Here is a 24,523-nt window from a genome sequence, read left to right as displayed (position 1 = left end):
TAAAATACAGTACCTTGCATAAGTATTCACACCCCTTAACTTACTTTTCCACATTTTGTAGTGTTAACACTTTGAAGAATATATTGAATTTTGCTTCCACTTCAATATTATTAGCTATTTTGTGTAAATTCATGACGTATAATACCAATTAAGTCAATTTCAGTGCGGTGAAATAAATTCAGTCCCTAAGATAAGCAATGTCTCCAATTAAGATGCAAAGAAATTGTGTCCATTAAAGGGACAACACTATTAATGCCATATTTCTGTATTTAATATTGTTTAAATGGCATTCCACAGTCCAAAACAGAAATTTCAGCACCATATATTGTGTCAAACTATCAAACTGGACATATTGCTACTCCTCACTCGAGCTGATACCACACAAGAAAAATGGCCAGAGTAGCACTTAAGTCTGGAGCTACGTCTGAGATCTGAATACTGATGTATTGCAACTTCAGTATTAAATCATCACTACGTGCACTGAACTCTGAATACAGCTCAGTGGTCTTAATTAATCAAACAAAATTCATTACCATAATATTAAACATGACAGAAAACAATACTTCAGTACTATTTTCAGCTACTCTTAATGGAAGCAAATGAAGGCAAACTCTTTTTCTTAATAATTCCTAGGGAAAGAAAAGCCCTTGGAAGCCCATTCAAAGAAATTACAGCAGTTAATCATGGATACAATTGAATAAATTAGGTATTTCTTGTGTGTGTGTGTGTGTGTGTGTGTGTGTGTGATTTTCTTTTTAAAGAGGCTTTTAAACAAACTGATTTTCATGTTCCACGTGATTAACCTATGATCTGGCACCTTTAGTAATACGTTGTAAATGAGGCTAATCTGATATCACACTGTCTGCCAGTCAGCTTTGTCATGACAGATGAAAGAAAACTCTCCGGTTAAAGTGCTGCCCAAAGCCTAATTTCTCACTAGGTGTGGTTTATTTCCTTTATTTCACATAACATGTATGTTAAATAACATAATAAGTAAGTTATAAGTAATAAGTAAGTAAGTAATAACATAATATGTAACAGCATGTAAAAAGCCAATCAGGATTATTCACTTACATCGAATCTAACAAATAGACTTTAGTTTCAAATGAGTTTTCAGAGGATGATTATAACGGTAACAGTTAATTTAAGCACCAATCCAATGATCAGATCAGTGATGCTCAAAGGGCAGCAAATAGACCATCAAAAGAATCAGAGGTAAAGCATATGAACAAGTGATCCATAGAGCCGTTCTAGGAACTAGGAGGATTTTTCTGGATGGTTTAGTCCAGCCAGGAGGGGCTGTTTGACCTCTTACACAGAACATTCAGCTGGAAGGCAGCCATTTTTGTCAGTGCCAACCTCCCAACCTTGCAGAAGCAGCAGTGAGGTTCAGTCAACATTGTCTTTTCCCATGTCTAGCCAATTTTCGACATCAAAAAGGAATGCTGGAATCTTTATATCCTGATGACAGACTTGTTTCTGTGTTTTGGTTTTCACTGTGTCTGCATGTGTCCCAGTACATTTTTGAGTCATTTTGTGTGAAAATGCTTGAAATGTGTGTTGACTGTAGTCAAAAGTGGTCAATATTTACACAGGGGAAAGTCACTCATATTCAGAGTTGGGTTATGCAGCCGCTTAAGTTGATTTTCTCAGTGATCAATAATGTAGCTTCATATTAAAATGACCTGCATGTAGTTCATAAAAACTACTGGCTCTGGCTCTGAGGTTGCCAGATTTTTCCTGAGTAGATGGGTCCAAGACGGGGTTTTTAAATAGCGCCTAGTGCACTAGCCCTAGCCTGTATACTATACCATACTAAACCAAATAGCGGTCATGAAAGCATAATGTATGAATGCGTTTTTATCACACTTTTAATTCGCTATTATTAGATGTCAAATGAATGAAAGAATGCCAGTGTTTTTTTGGTTAATTTGATGCACTCTCTCCTGTACAGAAAATGTAGCCATGGTTTGAAGGATAAGCTGACCGATTCATCTGTTACGGCTCACTTTAAGACTATTTGTAATTTTGTCCGTGAAACATTCAGTCCTCGAGATAAGCAATGTCTCTGATTAAGATGCTGTCCCCTGTGCAAAAAAAAAAAAAACTTTAAAGAGACAATACTATTACTTAATCTTACCTTTATGTATTTATTATAAGGCATTCCATAGCTTTTTTCACAGTGTATATTAGCAGCCAAAAACCATAAATTTCAGTATTACATATTGTGGTCACATCAACCTGTCAGCTCCTCGCTCAAGTCGATATCACACAAGAAAAAATCGAGGAAGAAAAATTGTCCAAATAGAGCTTAAGCCTGTGGTTATGTCTGAATTCGGAATACTCATGCCGAATATGGCGCTATGACTGTAGCTCATCGTGCGAACCGTACGTAAGGGCTGCCTTCCAAATGCACACTTTATGAGGTGCAGTTTGCAGTTCAAATGCAAAAATGTTCAGCAGCAAAGAGACTAATGAATAAGTTCTCAGCCTTAGGGTCACCTGAGATTTTTACCAACCATTGTTTATAAGGTATATATCAACTTGATGCAGAGCGCAGAGCGGCTATTTAAAATAAGAATAGGTGTATTTTTGAATGGGACATTCATGGTTTCTAGTGAGACACACTACAAAATAGAATATTCATGCTATACGTTGCAGTGTAACAGTGTGTGCTGTAACATAAAGCATTGTAAGTGAAAATCGCATTGGGTTAATGAACTACCAGGCTTTTTACATCTATTTTACAGATATTTTTAATGGTATATTTACTAAACTAGTGCAAGAAACAACTGCTCCACACCTCAACGAGCATGGGTCATGATGTTTTGGTGTTAAATGAGTTTTTACGCTCATGAAATTATTAGGCGAAATGCAATGCATGAACCGAACCTAACCATTAGCTAGCAGTTGTTAATAGGACGCAGGGTTCAGTCCACTTGTGTGGGTCAAATCAAAGTAATGATGTAAGAGCTGAGATGAGATGTGCGCTTGTGAGTACGTGCCCTGAATTCAATCTGCTGCAGTGCGACGCACAATCCCAGTCCTCTCATTAGTGTAGAGTGCAGAGCACCTGCAGTTGTCAGCTTTCACACAACACAATTTCGTAAAAATGTCTTGTCAAATGTCTAAATATAAGAACCCATGTGCTAGCTTTCCCTCTCTGATGAATAACAATTAAAAGTAATGGGCAATATAATAATAATAATCATAATAATAATAATAATAATAATATGTTTTTATGTTTTTAGGTGTTTTATGTGGTTTTGTGTGTGTATATGTGTGTGTGTGTTTAGGGATTATTGGGGAGGAGAGGCTTATGAGATTTTTGAGCCAATAAAATCGAGTCACTGGCCAAAAAGGTCGAGAACCCCTGAACTAATGTTTTAATAACCTTTAAAATATTCTGTACCTTATTTGGTACATTTTAATATTTTTTTTCTGACAGGTGAAGTAGTGCTATTCTTTTATAAATAAAAGTAAATATTCTTTTAGCACGACTTCAAAGCCTCTGCCTAGACCTTTTCACTGCAGATTAGAGTGGATGAAAAACTTTTTAAAGATGATGTTAAAACCCAAATATGGATATTATTTTTTTTTTTACTTACTTTCTTACTTACTCACTTTCTGACAAAGACTGCATTTCCAAATGTATTAGTGTAGACAAAGCCCAAGGCCACAAAGCTACTCCCCAATCTAATAATGTAAGATGAAATATTTTAGAAAATGAATTCTTCAAACTTGTTGGGAAACCTCTGTTCTACTTGCAAACAAATAGTCCGTGTATGAACAGAAGTCGAAGGAAGAAATTGTGTGAGCTGTTAGGAACGTCTAGATTCTATTAAGCATCGTTAACATTTTATAAGAACCTCCAGGTTACCTAGAGCAGAACTGAATTAATACTGCATGAAATGAAAATGTCACCAGGATTATAATGCCAGAACTACTCTTATTTGTCCTTCATGTGATCTATCTTCAAAAAAAAAAAAAGATTCACAGTTCTAAGATACTTTTCCCACCTAACACTTTTAGCACCTTGTTTCAGATAGCAAGCTACAGCTGTTAAAAGCTTGAACAAGTCAATGGATTGAATAACGTTTGGCAGCAAACCTGTTGCCGTTTCTCAAACTCCAGCTTGATGGGTAACTTGATGCAGTTGCAGGTGTCGTGGTAGGTCTGCTTCAATGCTAGCTCCATCAGGTGTTTGTGGTACGCTCCTGCCATGTTCCCACAGATAAAAATGATTATGTTGGCCAAAATCTAGGGGGGGGGAGATATAAACACAGACAAACAGGACATAAGATGAAACAGTCCTATATCAGGGACCTACTACAGTGGATATAAAAAGTCTACACACTCCTGTTAAAATGCCAGGCTTCTGTGATGTAAAAAAAAATGAGACCAAGATAAATCATTTCAGAACTTTTTCCACCTTTAATGTGACCTATAACCTGTACAACTCATCTGAAAAACAAACTGAAATCTTTTAGATTGGGCGAGTAAAAATAAAAAAAACAAAATAATGTGGTTGCATAAGTGTGCACACCCTTAAACTAATACTTTGTTGAAGCACCTTTTGTTTTATTACAGCACTCAGTCTTTTTGGGTATGAGTCTATCAGCATGGCACATCTTGACTTGGCAATATTCGCCCACTCTTCATTGCAAAAAAACGCTCCAAATCTGTCAGATTGCGAGGACTCCTCCTGTGCACGGCCCTCTTCAGATCACTCCACAGATTTTCAATCGGATTCAGGTCTGGGCTCTGGCTGGGCCATTCCAAAACTTTAATCTTCTTCTGGTGAAGCCGTTCTTTTGTTGATTTGGATGTACGCTTTGGGTCGTTATCGTGCTGAAAGATGAAATTCTTGTTCATCTGCAGCTTTCTAGCAGAAGCCTGAAGGTTCTGTGCCAATATTGACTGGTATTTGGAACTGTTCATAATTTCCTCCACCTTGACTAAGGCTCCAGTTCCAGCTGAAGAAAAAGAGCCCCAAAGCACGATGCTGCCACCACCATGCTTCACTGTGGGTATGGTGTTCTTCTGGTGATGTGCAGTGTTCTTTTTGCACCAAACATACTTTTTGGAAGTTCAACCTTGGTTTCATCAGACCATAACACATTTTCCCACATGCTTTTGGGAGACTTCCAATGTGTTTTTGCAAAATTTAGCCGGCTTGGATGTTTTTCTTTGTAAGAAAAGGCTTCCGTCTTGCCGCCCTACCCCATAGCCCAGACATATGAAGAATACGGGAGATTGTTGTCACACGTACTTCACAGCCAGTACTTGCCAGAAATTCCTGCAGCTCCTTTAATGTTGCTGTAGACCTCTTGGCAGCCTCCCTCACCAGTTTTCTTCTCATCTTTTCATCAGTTTTGGAGGGACGTCCAGTTCTTGGTAATGTCACTGTTGCGCCACATTTTCTCCACTTGATGATGATGGTCTTCACTGTGTTCCGTGGTATATCTAATGCCTTGGAAATTCTTTTGTACTCTTCTCCTGACTGATACCTTTTAATAATCAGATCCCTCTGATGCTGTGGAAGCTCTCTGTGGACCATGGCTTTTGCCGTAAGATGCGACTAAGAAAATGTCAGGAAAAGCCTGCTAGAACAGCTGAACTTTATTTGGGGTTAATCAGAGGCACTTTAAATGATGGCAGGTGTGTACTGACTCCTATTTAACATGAGTTTGAATGTGATTGCTTAATTCTGAACACAGCCACATCCCCAGTTATAAGAGGGTGTGCACACTTACGCAACCACATTATTGTGTTTTTTTATTTTTACTCGCCCCCCTAAAAGATTTCAGTTTGTTTTTCAGATGAGTTGTACAGGTTATAGGTCACATTAAAGGTGGAAAAAGTTCTGAAATGATTTATCTTGGTCTCATTTTTTTACATCACCAGAAACCTGGCATTTTAACAGGGATATGTAGACTTTTTATATCCACTGTATACTTTTCTATATTGTATATATGTAGCAATCCTGGAGAACCATTCACACGGCCCAACTTCCTGTTGACGTGGAATATTCCAAATTTTCGATAGGGGTGAATGTGTTCAGGTAACAAAGCTGACTGAAGGTTGTGGAACTATAATATATATATTTTTATAACCTATAAAGGATGAAAGGATTTTAATGATTGTACAGTATTTCATGGTAAAGTGTAGTTATTTATGTATAAAATGCATTTTACTTTGTGTACCTGATCGTGGAATCTCACACAGCATCAGATGCATTAATGTGTCGAAACAGGAATTATAGTTACATTTGACAGCAATGAAAAAAAGTGATCTGCTTGTTCTTGTGCATTTTCAATCCCCCTGATTTTTTCAGGTTAAACTAAAGTGCTTGTATTAAAAGGGAGTCATTTAGACGTCTAGCTATTGGAAAAAAAAAAAAAAACTGTCTCGGATACTTCCACTTAAGAAAAATCTGGCAACCTGAGCTCCACACAAGTGATTTGCATAATCTGAATGGAGCATCCAGAAAAACTTTGGCTGCATTGACCTGACTCTGACTACAAGGAAGTTTCCCTTCTTAAATATTGATGTAACTTTTGAACACCAGTCTCTGACTCTGAATACAGCCCTTTGTGCAGACGAATACATGCAGAACAGGAGATTTGCTGTGGATGAGTGAGGTTTCCCATTTATCACAATGCTTCCCTTGTTTTACAAGAAATTCCAGTCTCCATATTTCAGTGCACTTTTCTGCATGTTGCTAGTGTATAGAGCAAGATCATATGATCACAATTCACATTTCATCAACGGCGATACTCATGGGCTCGATAACAAAAATAACCTTTTTTCAATTCACTATCCCAAGCCCCAAGTCTCAAAGCATGACTATTTTTGACCGGAACAGAACAACAATCCAATCAAGTTCTCAGCTGGAGTGAAGCACAGTTATTGGTTTCAGTGTTAGCGGCCCAGAAAGAGGAACCTCAGCTGTGTCGTTCTCCTTTCTTCACCATTTCATGCTCCTTTGTTAAATTACCTCCATGGAAGACTGTGTCTCTGATTCTTCTGGGCCTTTTATCTGCCGTCTCTTGCCTTCAGCCAACCTTTCCAGCATCGCTTCTGTGAAGTAAAGAGCATCAAAGGCTCACGTCCACTGGGGATAAGACTTACTTTTTTTTGTGGTTTTATTTCCCTCAGGGTTTGAGGCAAGAGCGTCAGACTCGGAGAGGCGGTTTCTCTCGGAGCCGTAAAGGCTTTGTCAGAGCCGGGAAGAGTTAAGAAGTAATGGATGAGTCATTCGCAGTGAAGCACAATGATAGTAAGAGTCTCACCTTGCTGACTGACAGAGAGCTGATTTTTACATGACTCAAACACACACACTGGTCACGCTTTGATTATCTGTCATGCTAAATCAGGTTTTGAGACATTGAAATGTTCCGACTGTGTATCGCTATTGACACATGAAAAGCTACAATGCAAATTATATTATGTCAATGAATTTATAGGCATTTTTGCACATGCAACAATTTATGAATGGTTACATTTAATTGGATCTAGTGGCGTTTATGATGTTCTTTATGGGAACAGGATTTACATTTCCTGCTTTTGTGCTGATTCTAAGAAACTATATATATATTTTTTTGGGTCAATAATCTTCACGCAGTGTTCCAACAACCTTTTTTGCTGACTAGGGGAAGTTTATCCTCTGTCCATCATAAGCAAAGCCAAAGGTTTTGTACAAACTGTGCTGGAGATGTTGCTGACCACAGGAAGCATGGCCGAAAGGTGAAATACATGACTGCTTTGGGCTAGACAGCCAGCAGGGGCCTTGTAATGGCCAGGAAAAGCGGTTAACAGCAATACTGTAATCTGTAAACAATTGCTGTAATGTTCACAGCTAAATTTTAAAATAATATCCCATATTATGAACTTCTATATTATTATATTAAATATTATATTACATATTACATATCATGAACAATAAATGACAAGTAATATTGTGGTGTATTCAGGAAAGGTTCAATCATTTTCAGCTCATCACTGGAAAGTAGTGTTTTCTGAAGAGTTGTGATATCAGCTAGAGCAAAATATAAAGATACGGGTGAGATTAGAGCTACACGATATGTCCAAAAGTATGTATTCCAGGCAGCTATGAAAAAAAAAAACCAAAAAACAATGGTAGCCTGGACACTAAATCTGCTTGTTGGAGGTCCAGGCTATTGATTTATCCAGCCCTGTAGGCAAACAAGTGGTAAATGTTAGGTCAAGCTAATTTTCAAGCTAATGTGTTGCACAAAATGATCAATTGTTTATGGAATTGCAGTTGAGGATCTCATCTGCTGTGCCCAGTCTGTGGTTTTCCTGTTGAATTAAGCTACTTTGGAATTGCTGCTGGTAGATGTTGGATTTTCTTTTGTGGTTATCAGTGAGCTGGAGATATTCAGATTTATGGCTTTAAATGGCAATTCATTTCAAGAGACATCATGACAGACACTATGTCATATTTATAGTGTATTTATAGATTTTTGCTATAGTATTTTTGCTAGGTATTTATATTAATTAGTTTAATTTAAATGTAAAGCATTTCATTTAATTAATCTCCGAATACAAAATTGTTTATATGCAGCCAGTAGGATACAGAACTGTGAAATTTTGGCCTTTTTTTTTTTTTTTTTACAGTAAATACAGTTTTACAGTTCAATTTTAGCATCGTCAATTTCCAGTAACTTGCTACAACATCAACATGTATAGGAAGTACAACAGCAGGCGTAGCATCTAACATAGTACTTGATCAATGATTTCATCAAGCTATTTTAAAACATTTGTAATTATTATAAAGAGTTTTTGAAATCAAACTGAAGGCCTAATTTATTTCTGCGTTTAAATCAATTGTGCTGAACCTTGGAAATCCACTCTACACCAGGGGGTCCAGTTAGAATTTCTTGCTTATAAAAGGTCCGGCTAAGTAACTAATATGACTGAATGGCATACATGACAACAGATATCTTTAAATGCTTAACCATTAACAGATATCTTTAAATGCTTAACCATTAATTATCAGTTTGCGTCTATAAATAAGACAATTCGAAGTGGTTATGTTTTGATTTGTAGTGGCACTTCATGTTTCCACTTCTGACTAGACTCTGAACAGATGACACATCTGTTTTATACATTAAGTGATGATTAAATGCATACTTCTTTCCCCATTTGTCTATAAACATTCAGGTTTCGTCGACTTTTTTTTTTTTTTTTTTTCACGCTAATATTATCAGTTCATTAACCAGATTATTTGGTAAGATGAGCTGCCTTCAGCTACATAATTTCAGATACATAATAAAAGCATGTGATTTGATAAACCACAACACTGGATCTGCTTCAGAAGCTGCACTGATTCATGCTTGAAGTAACCTTCAGCTAGTTTCTTTTTTTTTCTTATGTTGAGCTGGTGGTACCAACTTTTGTACCTTTCACCTGGAAACATAGAATATAGCATTACCTTTAAAGAGTGGACCAGTTTGGTATATTTATTTCTTAGAGTGTATGCTAAAACACTTTGTTAGCCATTTTCAGGAGTTAAAAAAGTTATGGTGTAGATCAGTGTAATATTGTCAACTAGTCAGCTAGCTAGCTTACACAAAATGTTGGCTTTTTAACACAGACAGAGAAATGAAACTGTCAGCACTAGGCATTTTAGACTGTATGTCTTGAACTTATTATGGATAGTCAAGTAATTTAACTTCAGGAAGACTTTAGAAAGACTGAAATGTTGCCACTAGACACAACTTCTTTTGTACATGGTTTCCGCATGCACTATTATATCAGTACTGGATTCTGTGATAGTGAAATAGCTGCTGTGAGGAGGTTCCTGAATCAGCGGTTAGGTCCAGGTCTGACACTTCAGTCAAGTCCACAAAGTTACGTAAAACACTAATTTCTACTTCAAAGGGAAGCCCGTTTCTTTTCTTGTTTAATGAAAAAGGCAGTTGAGGGAATCATTCCTGAAGCACTGCATGAATATTTAAATCCTAGAAACGTGGGGTCTGGACTTAAATTTGCCCCGCATGCCACTTTGTAAGCGTTTCAGTGCTTTTCAACGCAACCGAGATCTCATCTACCTCCGATTTGATTTATGAGCTTTGTAACAATATTAGTATAAGACAGAGTTTTATTTCAAATGCCAGATATGATAGACAGAGGGGTGTAAGTAAATAGTCATTCCTGGTAGATACTTGGATAATTTGGATGATTTGGAAAAGATCCTGTGATCTTCAACCGTACCCTCACATTCCTGTTCTTGGCTGACGGAAGTGGAACCCGAAATGGACTTCCGCTGTCGTAGCCCTTCCACCTCAAGGTTTGACAAGTTGTGCATTCTGAGATGCTTTTCTACTCACCATGGTTGTAAAGAGTGCTTATTTGAGTCACTGTAAACTTCTTCTCAACTCAAACAAGTCTGACCTCACCAACAAGGTATTTCAGCCCACAGAACTGCAGCTTGATGGGTGTTTTTTGTTTTTTTCACAATATTCTGTGTAAACTCTACAGACTGGGAAAGTCCCAGGTGATCAGCAGATTCTGAAATAATCGAATCAACCGAATAAAAAAAAAATTCTGGTATAGCCACACCCTTGTCAGGTTTAAATACAAATACATATATTTGGATCACTAAACAGATACAGATAGTGTAACCACATTACATCCAGCTAAGAAATAACATACCAGTGGTACCCTCTTGCAAACTGCTTTATTAAATACATGCATATCTGACTGGAGGGGGTAATGTCAGATAACAAATGTAAAGTAATGATTGTTACATTGTATAATTATTTAATATTAACCAGAAAATATACAGTATGATTGCCATGTCCAAATACAGATCTTAGGTTCAATTACTGTTTTCATTAGTTACTATAGTAACAACTAACACCAGGACTTGTATGGTGGATCCTCCACATAACCTAAGTCTAACAAATAGAAACGTGTAATCGTTGATATGGTGAAATTTTCTGTAAGGAGATGTGTAAAATTTCTGGAAGGAGTCTCGAGTGACAGCACTAAAGCTGTTTCATTGTTTTCCGCCACAGGAGAATTTTTCATGACTTTGTGGTTTCTTGATAACCTGCATTTTTTGTCTGCATTTAATTTATAGTATTTATAGTATATAACATAACTGATAACAGGAACTAACTTGTTTCACAGAAAATCCACAACATTAAACGTAACTATAAATGGATAAAAAGTATGACATTTCCTTGTTTAATAAATAAAAATTGTAATAGCTGGCGAATTGTTGTGCTATAAGAGCTATGAAACAAACAGCTTTGGGGTGGTTGATTATTTTCCGATGACAGCACACCCCTGAGTGTTTGATTTCTTTATGAAGTACACGGGGATTAGGTTTTAGATAAGTTACTTCAATATGTACTTAAATATACAGTATGCAAGAAATATTCTTGAAATTAAATACAAATACTAAGTAATTAGTGTAAAATCAAGTAATAAAACTTTTTCTATGTCAAGATCGGGCTTTATCTTCCTTTTTCATCATAGCACATACTGTTTTTCGTCTGTCAGCACTGGCCTTGGTACAAGGACTTCTGACAGGTGAAATCTGACAGCTCGAGCTACTTTAAAACTTATGACAAGGTGTTAAAGCACGAGTGCTGACAGAAGTCAGTTTCACTTGTGTTTCTTGGATATTGGACCAAGCCGTTCCTGGGCCACTTCCTTATTCGAAATGTACATGATTATTTTATGAGACCTGCTTGAATTTTTCTGAGCAGCTCTAACAAACAAACAAACACACAAACAAACACCCTGATCACCTAAGATACAAATAACGAGTACTAATTTGTGTGTGCAGTTTGATAAATGTGCTGTTGATGAGTGTGTTGGAGGTAATTGACAAAAAATATTGTGCTAATGACGTATTGTGCAAAATAAGGGTAGAAAACAATATGCATGTATGTCCTAAATAGTTGTGATGAGTCCAGATCTCAAAGAAACTCCTCAAGAAACTAAAACTCATGTATAACTGCATTTAAAGGCAGTGTGTCATGTTTAAAAACATAAATGAAAAGTGTGTAGACATAAGTGTCGGTTTAAATGCTGTCCACATTGGACATGCGAATGTGTGGTGAATATCTGACATTCATTTTACCACAGTAATAAGTACCACAGTGTTTTGGAACATTAAGGTATAATTGAGATGAATTTAGTTATTCAGACTTAGTGAATGGTATTATTTTGTTGTTAGCTAATTGAAAAATGGGATTTTGCAAATTTAATACATGCCTTTCATTCGTAATCATTTTTCGTATGCAGTCTCAGTTTCCAAAGTGACTGCCAGGTCACAGTAAGTCACACTGTGGGTGAAAAATTAATTAATTTGCATAAATGCTGCTGTGGATTTTGAGGTAGACAAACCTAAAATTGCATTGTCAGTAAGGCAAACATGCAAAATTGTGCTTTACTTAAAAATCTCATGGCTGAGAGTGTGAACTTGATGTGTAATAAGTCAAAAAATCAATCAAGCACAAGCTATTCTTGTACTGTCCAAATTAGCACAATAATTTGGTTAGATTTTGGCTTTGGTTTTGAGTTGAATGGGCATTATTTCATGGAGGCATCACTTTTGAACATAAACATATTGAGATATAGGAATTGTATTGTCTCAGAAAACAAATAGCAAAAAAAAAAAAAAAAAAAAAAAAGATTCTTGGACAAATCAGTAAAAACCAACAAGAAAAAAATTTATTCTATTTCTTTTAAGGTCATTTTTTTTCAACTTTCCAACCTCAAGGAACAACTAAACTTTGCAGTTCTGAAACTGTAACCTCAACATCATCCTCACTGTGTGGGGGGATACTATAACTGTACTTCCTCTTCAACTAATCCAGATTTCTTCAGGTCTAGCATCTCTCTTTTTCTGTGTTGAAATTGAGTTGAATTTGCTTGCATTTATTTTAGGTACATACTACTATTTAACTTTTCACTAGTAATTAGTATTAATTAATAAAGCCATTCTTATGACAGTGGCATTTGTTAGGGGAAAGTTACATATTTCCTTCAATTACGTTGTAGAAAATTAGACAATAAAAGTCCATTTTGCCCAGTCATTTGAAAGGTGCTATTATTTCTGGCGTTAATAATTCTCACAATTGCATAAGCTATCCTCTGAAAAAAAAAAAAAGTTACACAAGCTTAAGTTTAGAACAAATGGCGACATGCCAGAAGCCAGTAATTTAGTCTACATTTTCTCTAAAACATTTGCATGTAATAATACAGATGCAAAAAGTAACCTGTGACATTAATGTAGTCTGCAGTAAACAAACAGAGCCTGCTGCCTTTCAGCAACTGAGCTCTCTTATGGAATTTGATTATTCATACTGAGTCACTTGACTTGTGCAAACAGCAAAGCTTTTCATTCTTCTGACTTCTGACTCCAGGCTCTGATATATAGAAGTTCATAACATGAGAAAACCTCTCAGTGTTAATGCTTTTGGCAAAACATCCTGATGAATTATAGACTCTAATGTCATACACTTCCCCTTGACCCCTACTCAAGCAGCTCAACGATGAATCCAAGCAGCCTTGCTTCTGAAAAGATTCTTCTAAAGAAGTTGTGAAAGTCTTAAACTTAACAGAGTGTATGTGAGCTGAGGTGAACTCACAAAGGGATGTGTATAGATTCAGGGACTTGTGTTCAAAAGTTACATCAATATTTACGCTAAGAAAGTTCCTTGTATTCAGAGTTGGGTTATGCACCTGCTTAATTTGAATGGATGCACCATTCAAATGATTGAAATAACCTGTGTGTACTTCATGCCTCCGAGGCTGCAAGGTTTGTCTTGAGGAGAACGTCTGAGACACGGTTTTTCAAGAGCATCTAGACAACTGCCTTTAAACACAAGCCTTAAATCCCTGAAAAATATCAGGGATGGAAAACAAACTTTCCAGATTTTTCTCATAGGCACTGCATGCAACATTTTAATAAACAACTTCTTAAAAGCATGCCAGCAACGGTGAAGTTGTCAATGGACACACATTTAGTGTGTAACAAAACCTCTCACCTTCAACAAGAGCTTGTCCTTTAGCTTATAAGCTAATGTTAGCTGGCTAGTTCACTTGACTCTATTATAAACCTTCACCCAGTCTACCCTGGTTGACAAGTAAAATTATACCACAGCATTACTGAATGCTCGATTCTCATTGGTCAGAAGTTTTCAATTATAATTTCTATAATAGCAGCTCTAAGGCAAATCAAAGGTTTATAAATCAGATACAGTGGATATAAAAAGTTCACACACCCCTATTATTGCAGGTTTTTGTGATGTAAAAACTAAACCAAGATAATTCATATCATTTTCCACCTTTAATGTGATACAGAAACCAACAAAATTCAAGTGAAAAACATATAGAAACGTTTTAGGGAAGAAAATAAAAAAAACTTACAATAACCTCATTGTATAAGTGTGCACACCCTTTTAATGTGACTGAGCTCTGAATTTAATCAATCACTTTCATTCACAGTCTGGGCTATGGGGTAGTGGTGCTAGACAGAAGCCCTTTCTCAGGAGAAAAAAAAAAAATTCTAGCCCAATTAATTTTGCCAAGCCATGTGGCTAAACTACTTAGGATGCTTCGTTTCAGCTGGGACTTAAAGAACAAAAAAAGAAAAAGATCTGACATGATTTATGAAAACATGCTCACGGTTTGAAGGATAAGCTGACCAAGCACTCATCTGCTACTTTTAGAGCTCACTTAAAGTTCATTAGTAACTTTATCCATTAAAAAAAAACAGTCCTTGAGATAAGCAGTGTTTCTGATTAAAATGTTGTTTCTCATCTGATGTCCTCCATGTGGAAAAAGAAAACCTTCACTGTTTACAATACAAGACATTGGCACTGGAATTAAGACTGCTCCTGATTTAAGCTGATATCATGCAAGAAAAATCCAGAGTCTGTTTTTTTTTTTTAAAAATTAAAATTCAGTCAACCTTCTCTGATGGGAATAAAATCCTGCTTTAGTTTTCTTACAGTGCTTGTCAGGAAATGGCTCAGTGCAGGCCTTCAGTGGTGCAGACCATCTGTTCACATCCCTGGTTTCACAACAATTATCGATTTGCAGATGGCTTGCTGTCAGCTAGCAGTTAACACAGTCAAGGGTCATATGTTTCATATTCCAACATTCACAAAGCTTTTACTACTGGTGATCATGCAAAATTTGTAGAATTTCTAATGAGGGAAAGTGAATGCATTGCATTTAATAAGAAGAACAAATGCTGTAAGTGCTAACCACATTCTTAACCTTGAATTGGTTTTGAGTGAATTATTATTAATTTGCAGTCTTGTGACTGTTTTGTATGCACATTTGCTGCAGCTATGAATTTCCTGTATGTTTATTCGTTTTTTTTTTTTTTTTTTTTTTTTTTTAGATTTAATGAATTAGTAACAAGAAAGAATAATATCAATAATTATGAATAATTTTAGTGTGGCCCAATTCATGCATAAATTGTGTGCTTTCCAGGATGTTTAATCAATCTAATATGCTTCCATTTTGTAATACATTTGCTCATAAATAAATAGAGTGGTTAACACTGTACATACATATGTATCAATTATGTGTAAATATGTATTATTAATTAAAACACTCACTACTTAACCATATAAAGTAAACTACTAATTTACTAATGCACCCTTATAGCGCTCATTAATTTCACCTATCCGGATGCATTTGAGAATTTCCCTAATGATTTAACCAAATTATTCGAGGACGTGTGTGCTAATCTGCTTATGATTAATGAGCTAAAAGGTCGTTCAGAGCATGGGTGCCACAAAAGGTCAAGGTTGCTGAGACTTTCCTGCTGATACGTTACCATTCAGCATAAACAATGATGGAGAAAGAACAAACCACTAAAACACACTAATGAGCATTAACAAAGTGGTAGAAATGTATATTAACACACTATAACATGACTTTCATGAGCTTGTGTCTCCCCGAGCTTTGCAGAAAGGAATCCAGGGAACGGCATACAATAATAATGTTATAAAGCAAGGAAGTTTGTGTGTTTTCCAAATGCTAATAGTTTGACAGAACTACGTAGCTTTTTCTTTATGCTACTATTTTTCCATTCAAACTAATAAAATGAATAATAATTATAATGGCAAATCTGTTTTTACACTATCTTATACTATTCTACTACTCTAATACTATTATGTTAGTTGGTTCTTATTTCTGTGTAGGTTTGGTTGGAATTATGCTTTTTATTAAAAAAAAAAAAAAAAAAAAAGAGTATTCTCAGTTTCATAACTCAGGAACCGTTTATCCCTGCGAAATAAGATTCACATTGGGCCTCATTTATCAAGCTGGATATGAATGGATTTATTTCGTAAGATTGGTTTTCGTGTACAAGAAATTTACAAGCAATTTGCTATTCATGAAAATCTTGTACATTCGGAAAATCTTTTGTGTCCTACTCGTGCTTCGAGGTGTGTGTAAATTCACACATAAGAAGACTAACTAATGTAAACCTCAATCAATCGGCTTCAAATCATCTAATTTGGAAAGGAGTTACTGCATTCTAATATATGGATTATGCTGTCAAGTTTCAATCACTTTAAAGTGCATTCCTCCTTCATCCCTCCATCCTGGGCGGTTAGTGCATGTCGGGGGCTCACTTGTGTCTGTAAAGCAAAGGTTTTTGGCATAAACAGGAGAAATTCAGCCATCCGTTTAATTTACATAGCAAGCTTTATTTTCGCCTTTTCACATTTTGCAGTGATTTGCATATTTGCAATGTCCTCCACTTCTCTGTGTATAGTGTCCTGCTTTTCCAAGACTGCTCTGGTGACGACTCTTGGTTTCTCACTATATTTTAGCTTTTTCAGGAGCTGTAATGATGCTGGCTACGCTGCTAAATAAAGTTTTTATTCTTGTAGATTTGAGTGACTTCTACCTCTGCCTCTGAGAAATTGTTGTTTATTTCTGGCCCTTTTGTAGTCATTTTGCACTTTCTACCCTGTGAGCTTTGCCTTTTATGGAGTTTTGGGGATGTCACTAAATGCAAATCAGCCTGTTAATTTACAAGATATTGGCATTCATCAACATACATAGATGAATACGAAGACAATGAGTGTTTCCTAAACTTTCGTAAATCCAGCGGAAATTATTAGTTCGGTTTGGCTTACACAAAAAAAATAAAACACACAAATTTTACTAAAAGATTGAGAAATGAGGCCCACTGTCAGAAACAGAATGACTTACCTTTTTTCCAATATCTTTTTTTTGTGTGTGTGATAAACAAGCAAGTAAGCTGCTTTTGAATATAACATACTCCTTACAATTGATATTATGTTTAATTTTTTTCAAAGCTGTGATCCGGAGCATATTCTCTTTACACTAATCATATATTCTTTCTCAGTAGCACTCCACAGAATGCCTTGTCATCTATGCTCATGTACAAGGGTCAAAAAACTAGGGAAAAAAACTTAATATTTACACTTACTTCATATTGACGTTTGCAAAGGAAAGCTCATGGGAAAGGCATGAGATGTAGAATGGATATGGACATTAATGCAAAAATAATAAGATTTTTTTTTTAGCATTTTAATGAATGGTAATGCATTTCAAGTTATAGTTATAGTGAGCTGGAACAGGCAACAATGTTGTTTTATGTAGAACGTGCTATAGAGGTTTGAAGTTATTTATCTGAAATATGCATATAGGCTGTTGTGAAGGACATTTTGCATGTATTTAAAATGCCTTATGCCTTTACATACATATTTATAACTGTAATATCATCATCATGGATTCATGTTCACCGGTTTAAATTATTTTGATGAAGGCGGAGATCCTTGTGGAAAAGGAATCACTGCCCAAAACTTTTCGTTTCCATTCTACTTTTTAATGCATTATGTATTTATTCAAGTCTTTGTACCAGCTTCATTTCAGGTTTGCCTCAGCAGAACTCACAAATAGTTAAGCATTTATTCCATTTCATAAATATTCATGCCTTTTTGTAAAAGCTGAGCTTTATTTATGCATTATTTCTCTCTGCTTTTATCTATAGACAATGTCCAACGTGCCAAACCTGGGCTCGTCGTCCATTCCTCAGTTTTGACAGACAGGAGTAAAATGTCACACTAACGATCCTCTGGTGATCAATGAACGGCTCGAAAGTACTTAATGGTGATTTTAAAAAGAGTTTAGAGTATGAACTGGCGGTCCACAGTACCTGATGGATCAATCCGTAGTGCAACATCAGGAAAATAAACTCAGTTAAGGTCAGACAGTGATATTTGATTGTGCCTCCTGAGTCATTTGCTGACCTTGTTTAAAATAACTAAAACAAAGATATGTAACAGCTCGTAAAAACTGTCTGTGACAGGGGGCATGACTGAGTAAGGAAAAAAACACTTGGGGGGTGTGCTGTTATAGGAAAGTAATCAACAATGGACTAGTATAATGCAGCCAGACACAAAGCAAAGTTACTGTAACCACCCTGAAGTTGATTATTTTCGTCTCACAGTATGTTTGGTGGAAAACTTATTGACAGGTACATAGCAATGACACTAGATGTTAAATAAATAGCTCCTTACAGAAAACTTCATTTATCATTAGCCTTAATCAAGTCAAATCAAATTGAATTTATATAGCACAAATAAACACAACAATAGTTGACCATTGTGCTGTACATAAAAGACAAAAGATAAATATCTAAAAAAGAGACAAAAAGAGAATAAAAAAGAATAAAAAGACTGCAAAGCAATGATAAAGGGAATTTTCATCAAAAATACCAATCAGAAAAATGAAATTACAAATCAAAGACAGTTGTAGGCCTGAGAGAAAAGGTAAGTTTTTAACTTAGATTTAAATTCAGACTCTGCAGAGATTAGTCTTAGGGATAAAGGGAGACTATTCCACAATTTTGGACCAATGATAGAAAAAGCTCGGTCGCCCCTCGACATAACTCTAGACCTTGGAACCATCAACAGTCTTTGTTGTGATGACCTTAATGATCTAGCAGAGTAATTTAAATTCAAAAGGTCAGAAAGGTATTTTGGAGCTAATCCGTTCAGAGCTTTAAAAACAAAAAGCAAAATTTTGAATTCAATTCTATAATGAATCGGCAGCCAGTGCAGATAATGTAATATTGGGGAAATATGATCAAATTTCCGAGTGCCAGTCAAAAGCCTGCATTTTGAACCATCTGAAGATGACTAATATTGGATTGCCTCGTTCCAATATAAAGACAATTACAATAGTCAAGTCTAGATGAAATGAATGCATGAATCACTCTCTCAAACTCTGCAAACGTTAAAAAAACTCTTAGCCTTAGACTGGTATTCGAACTGGAAAAAGCTAGATTTAACTACAGCATTTATCTGTTTGTCCAATTTCAGGCCAGAATCAAAAAATAAAACCCAAATTTTTCCACAGAGTGTTTTACATAAGGGACCAAATCTCCCAGTCGTTGCCATCAAAAACACCTTACACACCCATGGGCTGAAACACAATAACCTCAGTTTTGCTCTCGTTAAGATGCAAAAAATTGAAAGACATAGCCTTAAATTACGTAGAGCGTCTGCCCCTGTATAAACTCTTACAATAATGTATTAGAACGAGTGCATTAATATAAACTCTCAACCATGCAGGAAAATATATTTAAAAACTAAACAGTTTTCTGCTACAGAAATACACATTTCTACATGAAACAATACATAATTAGAAATGTGTGACAGAGTGCATCAGTGCACACAAACATGCATAAAAAAATGTGTGTACCTTACTTTCTTGTTTACTCCAGAGAGCCCTTTCAGTCTGTTGTTCATCACAACTCTAAAGAGCACATTAATAATCCCCCAAAAACCCTGTAGGTTTGGAGTGGTGGGAGCTGACATCTGTTACTTACTCCCACATAGATGGGGATTATTGCACACACACGTAGCGTCAGCGCCCAGATAATTAATTAGCTCCCGAAGATACTGCGCGTGATGCATGGTGTGAGGTGCAACAGGTGTTTTCCTGAAATTATACATGACAGCTCTGAGAGAGAGATCGAGATGGTCTATATATATATATATATATATATATATATATATATATATATATATATATATACACACACACTATATTAGCAAAAGTTTTGGGACACCCCTCCAAATTATTGAATTCAGGTGTTCCAATCACGTCCATGGCCACAGGTGTATAAAATCAAGCACCTAGGCATGCAGACTGCTTCTACAAACATTTGTGAAAGAATGGGTCGCTCTCAGGAGCTCAGTGAATTCCAGCGTGGTACCGTAAATCCATTTGTGAAATTTCCTCACTACTAAATATTCCACGGTCAACTGTTAGTGGTATTATAACAAAATTGGGAACAACAGCAAATTTTAGGCCACGTAAAATCACAGAGCGGGGTCAGCGCATGCTGAGGCGCACAGTGCACAGAAGTCGCCAACTTTCTGCAGAGTCAATTGCTACAGACCTCCAAACTTCATGTGACCTTCAGATTAGCTCAAGTACAGTACGCAGAGAGCTTCATGGAATGGGTTTCCATGGCCGAGCAGCTGCATCCAAGCCACACATCACCAAGTGCAATGCAAAGCGTCGGATGCAGTGGTGTAAAGCACGCCGCCACTGGACTCTAGAGCAGTGGAGACGCGTTCTCTGGAGTGATGAATCACGCTTTTCCATCTGGCAATCTGATGGACGAGTCTGGGTTTGGCGGTTGCCAGGAGAACGGTACATTTCGGACTGCATTGTGCCGAGTGTGAAATTTGGTGGAGGAGGAATTATGGTGTGGGGTTGTTTTTCAGGAGTTGGGCTTGGCCCCTTAGTTCCAGTGAAAGGAACTTTGAATGCTTCAGGATACCAAAACATTTTGGACAATTCCATGCTCCCAACCTTGTGGGAACAGTTTGGAGCGGGCCCCTTCCTCTTCCAACATGACTGTGCACCAGTGCACAAAGCAAGGTCCATAAAGACATGGATGACAGAGTCTGGTGTGGAGGAACTTGACTGGCCTGCACAGAGTCCTGACCTGAACCTGATAGAACACCTTTGGGATGAATTAGAGCAGAGACTGAGAGCCAGGCCTTCTCGACCAACATCAGTGTGTGACCTCACCAATGCGCTTTTGGAAGAATGGTCAAAAATTCCTATAAACACACTCCTCAACCTTGTGGAAAGCCTTCCCAGAAGAGTTGAAGCTGTTATAGCTGCAAAGGGTGGGCCAACTCCATATTAAACCCTACAGATTAAGAATGGGATGTCATTAAAGTTCATGTGCATGTAAAGGCAGACGTCCCAAAACTTTTGGCAATATAGTGTATGTTAGTGCAGCAAAGCTGAAAGATGCATTAAAAGGTGCATTAAAAAGTCATGGGGTGAATCCAGAGGTCAGTTGCATTTTGTTAAGGCAGCTTGGTGAAATTCCAAAGAATGAGAGCCTGCAAGTGCTAGCAGGCTGACAGAAAAAAGTTTTTTACGAGACTGAAGTAATATGACTATTTAGCTGCACTGTACAGAAAATGTAGAAAAAGACCAATGCTTTTTGTGACATGCTTTTCTGCGCACCACGGTTGTAAAGAGTGCATATTTGAGTTACTGTAGACATCCTCGAAACAGTCTGGCTATTCTCCTTTGCTATCTCTCATCAACAAGGCATTTCCACCCACAGACCTGCCGCTCACTGGATGTTTTTTGCTTTTCGCACCCTTCTGCGAAACACTTGAGACTGGTGTGATTTAAAATCCCAAGCGATCAGCAGTTTCTGAATCACTCAAACCAGACTTCTGGCACAACAACCATGCCACAGTCACTGAGATCACATTTTTTTCCTCCAGTCTGATGTTTGATGTGAACATGTTTGATGTATTTTAAGCTCTTAGCCTGTATCTGCGTGATTTTACTGCACTACTGGATTGGATTGGATTGGATGACTGCGTGAATTAGCAGGGGTACAGGTATTCCAATTAAAGTGGGTGGTGAGTATTTATGTTTCAAAATGTGAAATCTTACAAATGAATGATGACAAGATGCTTCGTAAACGCATCTCCACATCATTTTGATAACAATCTGTTTAAATGTTCATTTAATTTTTGGCTGCTTGAGGCTACACAGTTCATATACATTTAAAAAAGAAATAAATAATAAACGCACCTAATTTGGTGTTATGTGTGGTGAGTCATGCAGTTGGTTTGTATTGTAAGACTAAAATGGCACATTAATTGTTTCCGGTAGGGTTGTAATGAGCAGGGCGTGGTTCACTCACTGCGTGATTGGCGTGTGTATATATTCTGAGGCATGGGGCACCGCCCGGTGTGCGCCATAGCTTGGGGACCGCCCATTTCCGGTATCGCTCATGGCTCCCACTGCGTTGACGGATTAATTGTGGCTGTGTGGGTTGTCTGCTGTTTTTCCCTCGGATTGGCAATTTAACGTGTTGGAAAATCTTTGGCCTCCGGAGCTGCCCATATTTGAAGATTGGTCTTCCTGATATTTAATCAGGATTGCAGGGCGGTATTCAGTGGTGCTGCTGTTTTGCTCCACGCATGTTGGTTCCACGCTGTTTTGCTCCGTTTGCTTCTGGTGTGACGTGAACTGTGCTACCTCCTGGGGCTTCTGGAGCGACGTGGGTTGTGTCGTGCCACGTGTGTGACATTGTACTGCGTCGTTTCGCGTGGAATTGGTAGACTTTGATTTTTTTCTTTTTGATGATTTTCTGTGACTCTATGTCCAGGCTTGTAAACACGTCTTCCAATATTTTAACTGAGTCCCATAAGTGAGGGTTTTTGTGAAAGTTGGGTCACCAGCTACTGCTTTATTGATTTTCTTGTTTTTTGAATATTTTTGATTTGTATTTTTGGTGTATGATAATTTTTTTTCTCTTTTTGTCCTGTGTGTTTTAGGAGTCAAGCCCCCAGGGCAGGCTTTAGGCTGTCCCTCCTGTATGGTGGTGGTGTTTCCGTCACGGTGTGCTGTGTGGTTGTGCGTGATTTCACCGGTGTGCTGTGTGAGTCAGCTGTGTGTCATGGTGGAGGTACAGATTCTTATATAAAATCAAGGAGGTTGAAGGTGGTTTATCTGCCCTGGGTTGACTTTGACCCCTTGTTTTGTGTGGTTTGTGTGTGTTTATAATTGTGAATGTGGGACCATGATATTTAGGGGATAGTTCCCTCTATTTTCATGGAATTATTGTGCGTGATTTCGTGTCTTGGCTATTTTAATTAATTGAATAAATGTTTTTTGTTTTATGTGATTTTTACATTGTCAATAAAGTATTAAAGTTTCATATCTCTGCATTCATTCTTCTGTTTCCAACCCTGGAACAACGAGCCTGTGTTCCTTTTGATGGTATAATGATGGTTCCCTGTGCCTAACAGGGTGGCGTAGTCGGTGCAATTGTTTTACTGAATTCGTATTTCTGGTTAGCTTGTTCCGCTGTAATCTGGTGTAACTGGCTCTAGTAATCGGCTAAAACTGTGACTGGTTAGACCGCTTTGCCACATATGGAAGGTAAAGTGTTACAAGTAGGATCAACGTACAAATTCAGAAAATGTCAAAAGGGTAATAAAAGAAGGTCCAATGCAGAACAAAAGAACGTTTTTGCTGTGAAGGTTCATTTTTGTCCTGGTGACTATTTCATATGTTTGCTATATGTTTTTGTTTGTTTGTGGTATTGAGACAATTTTTACATCCAATTTTTGCCGAACCTCACACTTAGTTCCATGGCCATCTATGTTCGTATGCATAATTAAGTAGTAGCTTCATTTAGCTTCGTTTTTGATCACCAGTGCCAGCAAATATTTTCACAAAGAGTGCCAGTTAGCAGCTGAAATAGTGAGTCATTTCCTGTTCCATTTAAGCCCATGTCTTTTTTTGTGCACACCATTTGGCTCTTTATAGCCTGACCACACAAAATGACAGAAAATTAGGATAATCGGGGCCCCCTTGTAGCACATGGCAGCAGGTGTGAACTTCTGTTCTTTTAAAAAAGAAAAAGTGAATACAAGACCACAATCCCACAGTGGCGTCTGTGCATGTATAGTCAGTGACGGCTGGTAGTGATATTAGATAGGAGGCTAAAATCTAATATCTATCAGTAGCATGACAATTAAACTATTGAGCTGAGCAATGCATTATATCACGAGGCCTTAGTGATGGTGTAATAAGAATGACGTGGGGAAAACTATTACACGCACGCACGTAAAGACAGGTAGACATTGTGTTTCTTTTTAATACCAAAGATGGTAAAAAGAAATGCTGTAACCCTTTCATTCAGACCAAAAAAAAAAAAAAGGCGATGTATGCTTATTCTATCTACTTTTAGTTTCTCATCCAAAGGCATTTTAGAAACTAAAAATAAGGATAGGATAAAATAATTAAATATATAGTAATTAATCATAAAATTCTAATTATAAAATAATTATAAATTTATATTTTTTATAATTAATTATAAAATTATAATATAATCTAATTATAGAATTATAATTATAAAATAATTGAATAACGTAAGTTCATTCATGTTCATTACGCATAAGAATGTTGATGGAGA

General features: G+C 36.9%; 1 protein-coding gene across 1 annotated transcript in view; it reads right to left on the bottom strand.

Moving 5' to 3' along the window:
• adcy2a (adenylate cyclase 2a) overlaps positions 1–24,523 on the bottom strand; it is a 182,313-nt gene that overhangs the window by 35,935 nt on the left and 121,855 nt on the right. The window contains exon 4 of the mRNA XM_026926637.3: positions 4,111–4,260. Within this exon, the coding sequence (XP_026782438.3) occupies positions 4,111–4,260 (150 nt within the window). The remainder of the gene's footprint in view (positions 1–4,110; positions 4,261–24,523) is intronic.

The sequence above is a fragment of the Pangasianodon hypophthalmus genome, chromosome 1, assembly GCF_027358585.1.
Source record: "Pangasianodon hypophthalmus isolate fPanHyp1 chromosome 1, fPanHyp1.pri, whole genome shotgun sequence".
In the NCBI taxonomy this organism is placed as follows: domain Eukaryota; kingdom Metazoa; phylum Chordata; class Actinopteri; order Siluriformes; family Pangasiidae; genus Pangasianodon; species Pangasianodon hypophthalmus.
Note: the sequence above shows the minus strand (reverse complement) of the source record. Positions and strands in the feature narration are given on the sequence as shown.